This window comes from Amblyomma mixtum, chromosome 10 (assembly GCF_055824585.1).
Source record: "Amblyomma mixtum isolate Tamu chromosome 10, ASM5582458v1, whole genome shotgun sequence".
In the NCBI taxonomy this organism is placed as follows: Eukaryota; Metazoa; Arthropoda; class Arachnida; order Ixodida; family Ixodidae; genus Amblyomma; species Amblyomma mixtum.
In genome coordinates this window covers 64,315,023-64,327,343 of record NC_143021.1, presented here as the reverse complement: position 1 = coordinate 64,327,343, position 12,321 = coordinate 64,315,023, and the positions used below count along the sequence as shown (strand labels likewise).

Below are 12,321 nucleotides of genomic sequence, written 5' to 3'. Positions count from 1 at the left end.
TGGACATTACTTACGGTGGGCTGCATGCCTCTCAATAATTAAGGAGCCCAAAGGTAATAGTTTAAAAGTTAACTATTAAATATTGGTTAACAAGCCTGCTAGTTAGCACGTCTTAGTTGAATTATGATGTACTACACCACTGACAATGCTATGCAAAAAAAAGCGCGCATCTAATTCAAATAGCTTATTTTTAAAAATTGCAGAAAGTCTTAGATGAAACACCCTGTATTTGCACAAGTGTTTTTCACTATACAAAGTGGGACTGTTTTAAAAGTACAAAAATAGCAAACTAAAATACACTCTGTGACCAGGCACAATGCGTTTCATACACTAATAACAACACAAACATATGAAAACACTAACATGCACTGAATGTCTCAAAGAAAGGTTCTAAATGATGTGTTAATTGAAGAGACACAAAAGAGTCTGTCTAGTTCAAAATTCTGCTGATGGATGGAAATGGACCCATATGTAATCAATGAAAATATTTTTTGTCAATTACATTTGTAGGACCATTGAAATGAATGATTAGGAATATACTATCACTCTGCCCCATTTACACGTATTGTGCGGGGACAGTAGAGGGCAGCAAGCACCAGCTGCATGTCCCTAGTTTCTGCACCTCTGGCAGTCACAATCGCTGCTGTGCATCTGCCATTCAACTGCGCCTACGGTAGGCAGCAACAGTTTCCACTTTTCTTGGCTCGGTCAACAAGCTTACTAAAAGCAGTGTGAATCTAAATAATGTGGGGGGCTTACGCCGGTGGTCTGCACAACCTTGTGCTGTACTATTTACTCGCCAGTGAATAAGCTAGTAACGTAGTCATTTGTGGCTTTGAAAGAGGGTATTTTTACATTCTCACTGTTTTGCAGCGCATATAACTTCCATGGCAGAGCTTGCAGGGAATGTGTCAGTTTCGGTGTTCTTGAATTATGCTGTACGGGTGGCAGGGGCTCCTCACTTTCTCAAGGGCTACTTTAGCAGCATGTTCTTCCATGAGAAAAGCTTTTCCAGCGGCACACTGGACCGAAGTTCTAATGTCATGGCTGTAATGCCCAATTGCATGGAGCAGCCACAACTTCTGTGTGGGCAGGGCTGTGGGCACACATTTTTCAAGATTTAAAGCAGCTCCAAACAGCTAGTTTATACTGTTTCACTACACAATTATCTTCCAGCAAATTTTTTTCGAAGCAATGTTTAGAAGCGAAGTTGTTTGCAATCAAAGTTTGAAATTCCGTGCCTTTGTGGCATTCCTCCTTTTGATGTTTTTGGCATGCGCAATGGCTGGAGCCCTTCCTTAGGCCCCGTGCCCACCTTTGGTGGTTTCGTGCGTTTGCTTTTTTAGTTGTCTCTGCAAACAGGAGCTTCTGTTCTAGCGTGGCCAGGCGTGGTGGTCATCTGCTTCATGCATGCCGTTCTTGGCTGCGGCTCGTTTTCCTGTGCCAAACATTCCAGGCATTAACCTTGTCTATGTTTTCGTGTTAGAAATGCAAAAGTGGCGAAGGCCACTTGAGCCGCCAGCGCGAGAGCGGAAGTGCAAAACAGAATCTTTAAAAAACATTCTCATGTACTAAACATCAATAATTTTCTTTTGTGCTAACCGAAAATGAGTATTACTACTTCTCATGTGCAATAGATATGTGATGCATGCTTGCAGCTGACAAGTAGCCATTAAAAGCCGTTGATACACAGTAGTGTTGCACAGAGAGAAAGAGTGAATGCAAAAGTCGTCAAAGGAGAGAGCCTTTCAAACTATGAATGCGATTGTGGGCTGTGTTCTGCGGGTAGAGGTGTATTACTTTGCTCTAGTGTTTATTACAACACAATTGAGCAAGCGAGGTATATTATAACCCAAGCACAGGTGATTTAGGGCCCATTTAACGATATTGCATATAGTTTTGACCGATTTGTAGCGTCTTTGCCAAAAGTAACCAGGCTGCGTGCTTCGCTTCTGAGTTGGGTGGTACAGACTTCATACCACTTATGAAGCATTAAATCTATGGAAAGTAAAGGCGAGAAGGAAAACATGCAGCCTGGTTACTTTTGGCAAAGACGGTACATGATCTTCATGTTCTGACCTCATTTTTTTTAAAAAGCCCTTTAGCACCCTTGCACTGTGCTTTTTGTACTGGTGAAACCATTTCTTGCTTTTTACTACCATTCTTTGCAGACTTAGCAGAGTATGCACACGAGAGTTGTGCAGAGGTCCTTTCAGCTGGTGGCCCCAGGGACCGAGCTTCACCCATGCCTACGACAACCATCACCACTAGTGAAGTCCGTCTTGAGGCTGTCCGGGATGTAGTACGGACTATGGATGTCCCCAGCGCACACAGTCTGCACGACGAAAGTGATGACCTGTTGGGCTTGTGGATGCTGATGTCATTTAATTATACATTGGTCAGCATTGAGAACTGTCAAAGGTGCTGAATAACTTATCATTTGAATTATATATAATCTCGTGTCATAGTATCCCCTTCAAATGAATATTTGAATGCAGATCTCAAATCTGGCGTGCTTTTTAATCTTCCCGGCTCTGCTAATGGGCACTGTGAAGGAGCAACTCGCGCCGCAATGCGTGCACCCCTCGAGGCGGGAAGGGAGCTCTGTTCGGGAAGGGTGCGCCCAGCCGCACTGTGGAGACGCTGCGGTTCTGCTGTGCGTGGTTCATATTCGCCGTTCGTTCCTTGTATTCGTGGCATTATAAGGTCACAAATGAATTCCTGGGTTGCAGTGTTTTTGGTTGTTTGGTTTCATACATCTTCACTTGCCTGATAGAATGCTTTTGACGCCCCAAATAAGATTTATGAAGCAAAGTGACGCGAAGCTTGGACAGCTGCCATCCAACGAGCAGTGAGCTGGCAATCATGTCCGGATTTGCTGCTTCCAGATTTTCCACACGGCGTCCTTCCCAATAGAGGGCACACTCCCTTTTCCTGCGTTCGCATTCTTTCTCACATCAAAAAGAAAGAAAGAAATCTGGCAACTCTTAGGCATCTGCAATATCTGGAGCCAATTGCCATGCTCGACAAAAGGAATGCGCATGTACTAGGACCACCATGTGCACCCTGTGGGCCGCGCTCGTGGACACAGTTGATCATTGCGTAATCTTTATTTAATCTGTCCTGTGGTCTATATTTCCTTGTCTACTGTAGCTTGCATGAGGACCGGTGCAATGCAGAGAGAACCAATGAAAATGTAGCCCTTTTACGGCATATTTACTGTTTGCGTTTCTTGCGCTTAGTTATGCGAATTCGTCTTGGTTACTTTTTTTTTTGCTTTCAGTATTTTTTGTTCCCTCTAGCTCACTCCTTTTTTCCTTCCATGCGCTGCCGCCACTTTCCTTCTGGGCAGTTTTCTTTGTCCTTACTTATTCGTGGGTGCTCTGAATAGATCAGCATTCTTTACACGCCATCCTACTCCAAACAAGTGGCCGAGTGGCTCGCTGCCACCTGTTACATTCCCCCATCCTAACTTAATTTGGTGGCAGAACACTTGGAAGTACGGTCAAAGAACTAGCATTAAAGTCGGGATTTGAGGTAGGACTTTCAATGAAAAGGAAAAGTAGGCATGCTACATCCTTTCATGACTTTTGTCACCAGTTGAAAAGCATCGATCAATGGGCCTGCAATAAGCTTTGAGAGCGTTATGACCTACCTGACGGAGGAAAACATGCATGTGTATTAGAAACCGTTGATCACTTTTTGTGCTGTGCTGTAATGGAGTTTTCTATGCTCATAGCTGGGTTGTTGTATCAGCGACCGCGTGCATGAGCATTGCATGGACTGAGTGATCAGTGTGAATCTGCCACCTTTCCTTTATCATCGAGAAAAGTGGCAACTGCCTCACCAGAAAGATAGCCAAAGCTTATCAAAAGTCTTCTGCTTAACAACAGCTGCCTGTGGCTTGCCAAGCCCCAGTAATCGTTTTTGAGTCTTCAGGCTTTGCGCATTGCGATCATGTTTATTTATTCTTTTTTCACGCCTTTTTCTCCTTTTTGGCTCCCACTTCATTCATTTAAATTCTTTTCCCACACTTGTTCCATCCTTCTCCGCCACTAAATCCCCCGCAGTGTTCCTTTATTTTTATTTTTCCTTAGCCAGTCCCACATGAAGAATTTGAGGCTGGCTTTCTGTGAAACCGCACCACACGTGGAAGGAGGAGGGTGCACAATTTTTTTTTAATTTCTTACCTTTTTATCATGTTTTTATCCCCTCCACTTTGTTATTTTGCTTGGCCTTTCCCAACTGCGCCTGCTTTTCCTTCTGTCTTCTTCCATTTTCATGTTTTCAGCCTATAAAGAAATGCGCAGCAGGCAAACAGGGCTTGTCAGTGTCTCTCAGTCTTGTGCCTTGTGGTGCCTGCATTGTTCGTGCTTCGCTACGTCACTCCAGCTAGCCCAAACTGTCAATGTTCCTCTGTGCAGACCCCGATTACTTTCCTACAGCCGCCTTTTTCAAGCGGGCGACCTGCCCAGGTGGCCGCGTCTATCCTTGAAAAACTCCGGTGCCCATTCGTGGCGCTGCCTGTTCACCGCGAGTGCTGCCCCGTGTGCTTCTGCATGGGGCCCACAGCTTCATTTACTGGAGATTCATTCACAATATACATTCCGATAGATTGAACAAAGTGGAAGGCTGACAAGCTCTTTTCACTTAATTACAGTGCATTTTTGGCAGTGTAGAGTGCCTAATATTAAATATTCCTTGGTATACCTTGCACAGCAGCAGCAACGATGGCCAGTGCCGTTTCATTATCATATACAGTAAAAGCTAACTAATTTGATATCGGAGGATATATTTATTTTGTAAAAGACTGAGCAATGGTTGCTTTTTGATAAGAAGCGTGGAACCGTGATTCATGATGTAAACACCGCGAACTACAAGGGACAAGAAAAAAGAAGGGACACAGGACGAGCGCTGCCTCGCAACTAAAAGTTTTTATTCACTGAAACCTTCTTATATGAAGAAACAATCAAAGGGAAGAAACAACACAAAAAAATTAAAAACCATGAAACGCAAAATTCGTCAGGTGCTCCCGAGAAAATTCATCTCCCTATCGCAAAGGAAAACAGATGGTTTGCTGACGCAATTCAGTTGATCCCCTGCGATGTGAAAAGCCTCGACAACTTCTCGTGTCGTCTGATCACTGTGGGTGTATAGTACACGTGTTTGATTGAATAATGCAGTGCATTTTTTCTTTTTCTTTTTCATGACTTTACATTCTAGACAATGTTTGACCAAATGTGAAAGGTCATCACCAATGTTTAAGTTGTTCCTGTGCTCTTGTAGGCGCTTGTTAAGGCAACGCCCGGTCTGACCAATGTAACGCGCACCACAGGAAAGGGGAACACTGTATACAACACATGTTTTACAGGCCACAAACTTATCCCTGTGCGCAATGCCACATCCTTCTTTTTCCTTCTTGGCCTCTTTCTTTCAATGGCAGGGCATATCTGTTTGAGCTTGACGGGGGCTGAAAGAAACACGCCAACTTTGTACCTACTTGCTACGTTCTTTAGTCCGTGGGAGACGCGTTGTACATATGGCAAAACGCGCTGTTGTAGTTCGCGCTGTTTACATCATGAATATCTACCAACTCGCCCAACTGAACGTTTTGTGGAACAGTGACTATTGTTTCCTATTTTCAACCCCTGCGTCCTTCATGGTGTGACACATTAGTGGTGGTGTCCTCTCCCAAGTGCCAGTATCTGGTGTGAGGAGGCTGCACTGAACAATGCGCCAATAACACTTGACGAACGCATACTTTTGGCACGATAAAATAACTGTGCAGATGGAGGTGAAGGTGGTGAAGGCATGGTGAGCCTTCCTTCATCTGCCACACCCTGCATTGTCTCTCTATCAGGTCGAAGGGGATTATACTTAAGAATCTCTCAATGCCATTGGCTGCAGAAGGGTTCTTTAGGGAGTAAAATGCACCATTTTTTTTAGCTGTAGCCGACTATAATAGCACTATGTAAACGCTGCTGAAGCCTGTAACATTCAACTAGGCCAGTGAAACTGCTGGAAGGGCAACTTAGAGAACCTCTGATCTGTGCTTCAACCATAATACAGTTGAACCCCTCAATAACGAACGCCCTCAAGAACGAAATTCTCGCGGCAACGAAAAATTCTGGCGCCCCCGGCGAACTCCCATAGGGTTCAATGCATTTGGCCCCTCTCAATAGCGAAGGGTTTTTAAAAAGCAGTCCCGCATTAACGAAAGTTTGAGGTAGTGATCTGCAACATTTTTTCGGCACGTCAGCCAGTCGGGAACATAGAATGGGCAAAACTGCAGCATTAAACTCATCTGACTAGTCGGGCCCGTTCATTTCACCTGCCAACAAGCACCGGCGCAGCCATTTTTGTTTACTTTCGGTTGGTTCGGTAATGATGATAGCAAAGCAATTTCTTTTTTTGCCTGCTGAAAGCGGCTTTTTGCTAGCCCGTCTGTTGGCGACTACGCACGCACGTGACGTTTCACGTGACGACACCGCCGGCCAACCGGGAAAGAGCAAGGAACCCTTTTTTTTTCTTTTCTCTAGTGCGCCGACCACGCGGTCTCGCCGATCTCGCCGTCCGTCTTGTGCAAGCGGAATTCGCCCACGACTTGCTTGTGTACAGTGTTTTTTGTTGTTTTTCGACTGTCGGAAACATGCTGCCTCCTGTAAAGAAGCGCAAGTTTTTGACGCTGCAGGAAAAGGCTGCAATCATCGCCGAAGCTGAAAAAGGCATAAAGAAGACGGACATTGCGGAGGAGTTCAGTATCCCATGCAGCTCACTTTCTACGATTATGAAATCAAAGAATGGCATCATGGCGGCACTCCATAACGGCGCGCGCGCTCTGAACAAGACTTTGGCAACGCCGGTGTAGGAAGGCGTGGACAAAGCCGTATTTCAGTGGTTCCTGAACAAGAGAGCGAACAAGGTGCCTTTGTCTGGAAGCCTTCTGCAGCAAAATGCGATTGACTTCGCGTGCATTCTGGGGCACGACAACTTTAAGGCGAGCGCCGGATGGCTAAATCGATTTAAAGCGCGCGGCACTGCATCGTCGCCAAAGTGTTGTCAGGGGAGTGTGCGCGCGTCGACGCTGAAGCAGCATCGTCCTGGATGCAGGAAAGTTACGCAAGTAAGCTCGCGTGATGTGCTTGATGCTTTCGATGTTATCCGGACTTTTCTCGGCGACCACGACGACGACGAACCTATGCATAGCTTATCAAGCTGCGAAGCCAGAGTCGTCAAGCTCCTGCACAGCAATGTCAAGCAGAGCAAAATAAGCGACTTTTTTCATTAAATTTTTGTTCTGGAAGGTAATGGGTGTGCTTGTTTGTCCATTTTCGCGACAGCGAAATTCTCACGACAACTAAAAGGTTTTCCTTCCCCGGCGGTTTCGTTATTGCGGGGTTCAACTGTATTTTAAACTTCCTTGATATCTCATTTCCTCTTCTACTGAAAACCTGAACTAAAGTTGGCAGCTCTCTGAAGTATCACTTGACACTTTTAAAAGAGTTTGGTTCAATTTTGGAGGTCGACACTGTGAAGACCCACGGTGTGTCGCAAACCAACGTAAGTACTCTTAAATCCTTTTACAATGGTTTAATCAGCACTCATTTTCATCCATGAAATACTTAAAATTTAACTAAAAAGCTGTTGTTGAGTGCCTTGATAACCTTGGAGATTTTTTTATCTCCTCCCTCACTTTAATGACTGCTATCGAGAAAAAAAGAGGTTACTTAGAGTCGAGTAAATACAGTACAGTCAAATCTCGATATAACTAATCCTGTGGGACTGCAAAAAAATATTTATTTTTAAATATCGTTGTAATGAAAAATCTGCGATTATTAGCCAGTGATCAAACGTAGGTATGAAAATGACGTACCTTGGCAGTAGGCACGTGTGTACACCAGCAAAACCTCAAGTGAAAATGTTGCACTAACTCCAAAGCTGATTTATTTGAAGAAATCAATTATTTTATTCTGCCGCGTGCAGCAAACACGACCGCGCACTGCATTACACCACTACAACACATACACCTTCCTCTTTGCGGAACACCTCATTGCATGCGTATTTGCACCGAGCGATGAAAATACTGACTTTGTCAATGCGCAAAAAAAAAACAGAAACGTCAGAGTTCTCTATGACCCCATTTTCAATGCTCCTGAAGTTTGAAAATCTTGTCGTGGTCTTTCATAATGATCCCGTCATTCGATGGGGTAATGCTAGCTGTCTGTAGAGGCCGAATCGCATTTTCCCTGCGACAATTTCTTACAGGGAAAGCAGCCGCGTTCATATCTTCTTGGCATTTCGCTCGCTAATATCATCGCCAATATCGCACAAACTTCGCCATAAGATAATCTGTGGCAAAAAAAAATACTGTCCCGCACGCACGAACACACGAACGATCGACCCGCGTACGACACACAACACAGGCAAAAAAAACGCAGGCAGCTAGGCCTGCTGGCTACTGCGTAATAAACCATAGCTTCATGGTGGCGCTAGGAGCTGGTACTAGATGTGCTGATGATGATAGCAACGGCCCACGGACCATACACACAGAAACGGCAGTTTCTGTTTCACGCGAGAGTTGCAAGCTGCGGCTCTGTTAATTTTAGCCGAATTCGTAATACTGATATTCCAAAATTCTAGAAGAAGAAATAAAATACGTTCGTTATTCTGAAATATACGCGATTTTGAAATTCGTAATTCTGAAATAGTTTTACTTGAAAACATAGCAAATCTGCCGGGGATTGTTAAAAAATTCGTTAATTTGAAAATTTCGTTAACGTGTTCGTAGTAACGAGATTTCACTGTAACGTAAGGAAGGAAGAGAGCAGAGCGGGTCAGTGAACAAATGCAGGTTAATAATAGGCTTGTCAAAGGAACGAGGCAAGGGAATGTAACCCACGGTTAAAGGTAGCAAAGTAGGTTCCCAGATAAGGATAGGAGACACGATATGTGTAGGAGACAGCAGGAAACCAGGTGTCTAGGTGGGATTAGGCAGTTTGCAGGAATCAAGTGGATGAGCTGACACATGGCCAGGTTAATTGGAAGGATATGGGAGAGTCCTTTGCCCTGCAATGGGTAGTCAGGCTGATGATGATGTTTAGTAAAGATTAATGTTTCATTTTCGCACTTCATGTGACTTTCCCCAGGCATGATCCACCGGTTTGGACAACCACTGATGGAAGTCCGGGCTGACATTAAGGAGCTGAAAGGGAACTACGCAGCTGCGTATAGTGAAGGCCCGTGCCAAGAAATCGGGCCGGCAACCTCTGTTGAGGTACTGAAAGAAATCGAGGAGCAGCTTGCAGATCCCGACAAACGAACCTTTCTGGTAAGCTCCCTGCGGTAGCCATGAAGACAAGTTGGCTTTGTTGCAAAATTCGTCGTTGGCATTGAGAGCTAGAAATCACTTGCATGGTGCTGGAAGCTGGTAGCTTGCATGGCTCGCAATGATTTTTTTGCGCAACTGGTTTGTTCAACTTAACGGGACCGCATGATATCAGAAAGTTGGGAGGAGCTGCCAGTTCGTGTTATTCATGTGAGGTGGGAAGATAAAATCGGAATAAGAATCAACCTTCCAATTCTCTTGGATGTCTAGTAAAGCATACTACTCCTAGGTTAAGAAGGCACGACCATACAGTTTGATTAAACCAGTGCTTTATATGTTGGGTTGTCACCTGCATTACAGTGCAGTCCACTTATAACGATACCAGATATATTGATGTCAGCAAGACGTGGTCAGTCATAGCATGCATATGGTGGACAGTGAGGCCACAAACTTGCGTCCTCACACTCCCTTCAGTGGCAGCGGGCATTGTTTGCAGCCGGTAGCTGAGGTACTGTCGCGATGGATGTATCATGCCTACGTTCTTTCCAACAGATGGGCTAGCAAAACGCTGTTTTCAGCATACAAAATGCATAGCTGTCTGCATCATTTTTATTTCACCAATTTAATGTAAAAACGATGCCTTCACCAGTGCTTGTTGGCTAGTTTGCTTGTGCAAATCTGGTACTTCTGTATTCCCAACTGGCTCATGTGCCGAAAAAATATTGATCACTTCCTCAAGTTTTTGTTAATGCGGAACAAAAAGAGCGCTCGCTGTTGAGAGGCGGCAAATGTAATGATCTCTATGGGCGTTCGCCAGGGCTGCCAGATTCTTTGTTGCCGCTGGAATTTCATTCTTGAGGGCTTTCATTGCTGAGGTGTCAACTGCACTTCGATGCAGTGATGCTTGCTGATGGTGGAGTGGAGAGCAGCAGTTTTATTGGCCTGATTGTTGCCAGGAGCCTTCATCATCATCATCATTGCATCCTAGAAAATATAGAGATATCCTATTGTCATTTCTTAATGTCATTGAGTCTTATTAGTGTTAGCAGAGTTGTTATTGCAAAGCATCTTTATATGCCAAAACCAAAAAAAGTACAAGGAACTCCTGCTACATCAATTGTGCAGCTAGCAAGGTAATTCTTGTTGTAATTTTTTCTTTCAGACGAAAAAGCTCGGATTAATTGGGGAAACAACTCCTGATGAAGCTACATGCCTCATAATGAAAGCCTTTATCAAAACACCAGTGGCCCTGGAGTACACCTTGGAGGGGCGAAGAGATAAGCCGACCTTCAAAGACCTAAGGCTCTACAATTTGATTGTTGGTATGTTTCTGTTTTACACTAATTTTATATGTAACTGACCACATCCTTAGTCCTTGTGCCTGACTTCAGGCGTTATGCTTACATGTGTACTGGCAGTGTACAGTTTGAGTGCGTCATCAAGAGCAAATTGTACTGCTACAATGCGATAAATGTATTAGGTTCGTTCAATAGGTGAATCGAACGAACCTATTAGTGTGATGTTTAGTTTGGTAGGTCTTAGTATCTCGCAAATATTCAAAAATATTCTTGCATAACCTTCTTGGTTTAGATGTTAAGTGCAAATGAAGTTTTATAGCTTGAAAATAAAAGTACATTTTGCTATTGGCAGCTGCATAGCTGTTTTGATGCATTGGGGCATTCTTTTCAAATGCTAATAAGATGAGTACTCTTCCAGCTGTCTGAATCGATTGTGTCATAAACGAGATTTATGTGATTTCAGCTGCTGTCCAGCGCCGGCTTCCGCATGCGGATGTGGCCGTCATTAATAACCGCATCGGAGGGTACTTGAGAGGGGCCCGGGACCGGGATGGCGGCCGCAGGGCCAGGATGAAGTAGGCTGTGCTACAGGAGGACAGCGATTTTAACTTGGGCTGCCCACCACAGGCGTCTTTTTTTCTTGAAATAAAATGTGGTAATTTGCATTTTGATGGCTTTATGTACCTGATCTGTGGGCTGAAGTGGCATAGAAAAATACGTCACTTGCTCACAGAACCTGACATTCCAGTTAACTATTACACTTTATCTGAATATCATTGCCGCCACTTGACTGTCCCTGTTCAGGGGCTTAAGCCAACCTAAGAAACAGTAGTGGCGTAACAGTTGCTAAGGTCCCAGCCCACTTAGGCTGCCCAAGTTAGCCCGTTGTGGATCCCATTAAGGCAGCCCACCTGAACCTGCTGTGGGCCCCATTGAGGAAGCCTACATAGGCTGCCCACATCAACCTGCTGTAGGACCGACTTAGGCTGCCGATGTAGGCAGCCCACATCAACCTGCTGTAGGTCCGACTTAGGCTGCCAATGTAGGCAGTCCACATCAATCTGTTGAGCGACCCGTTTAGGCTGCCGATGTAGGCAGCCCACCTACTTTCGCTGTTGGACCGATTAGTAAATCAGACGCGCCTCACTTGGGCTTCCCCGATCGGTCTAAAGTGGGACCAATGGGGTAGTTTGGTGGGCTGCCCTCTTCGGGCCTACCGGGGCCCGAGTTGCAGAGCCTGCGTTGGCTCGACAAACATTGCCCTCATCGGGCCCACTAGGGCTCGCACATGATAGCCCACATTGGGCTACTTGGGAATGCAAAGGGGGAAAGCAGCTGGTAAGGATCAGGTAACAGCGGGTTTGTTGAAGAATAGAGGAGAGATTGTACTAGAAAACCTAGCAACCCTGTATACGGAACGCCTTGTGACCTCGAGCGTACGATGAGCTTGGAAGAACGTTAACATTACCTTAATTATTAAGGAAGGAGACTTCAAGGACTTGGAGAATTACAGACAGATCCGCTTAGTGCCCGTTGCCTACATGGTATTTACTAATCTAATCGCTAATAGAGTCAGGGCAACCTTAGACTTCAATCAACCAAATGACCAGGCAGGCTTTCGTAAAGGATACTCGACAATAGACCATATTCACGCTGTAAATCAGGTGATAGAGAAAAGCGCAGAATATAACCAACCTC

The 12,321-nt window shown here is 44.9% G+C and overlaps 1 protein-coding gene across 1 annotated transcript; it reads left to right on the top strand.

Annotated features, from left to right (window-relative positions):
• The first annotated feature begins 6,649 nt into the window (after positions 1–6,649).
• On the top strand, positions 6,650–11,202 carry LOC149325958 (uncharacterized). Its single transcript, XM_089564428.1, has 4 exons — positions 6,650–6,758; positions 9,147–9,328; positions 10,488–10,647; positions 11,087–11,202. Exons 1-4 carry the CDS (start codon positions 6,650–6,652, stop codon positions 11,200–11,202), a joined length of 567 nt encoding a protein of 188 aa, XP_089420554.1.
• The last annotated feature ends 1,119 nt before the right edge of the window (positions 11,203–12,321 follow it).

Excerpts from the sequence above, each read along its gene's own strand:
- LOC149325958 (XM_089564428.1), top strand. The coding sequence starts at position 6,650 with ATGCTGCCTCCTGTAAAGAAGCGCAAGTTTTTGACGCTGCAGGAAAAG. Across the intron at positions 6,759-9,146 it reads GGACATTGCGGAGGAGTTCA|GCATGATCCACCGGTTTGGA; the intron begins GTATCCCATGCA and ends GACTTTCCCCAG. Across the intron at positions 9,329-10,487 it reads CCGACAAACGAACCTTTCTG|ACGAAAAAGCTCGGATTAAT; the intron begins GTAAGCTCCCTG and ends TTTTTCTTTCAG.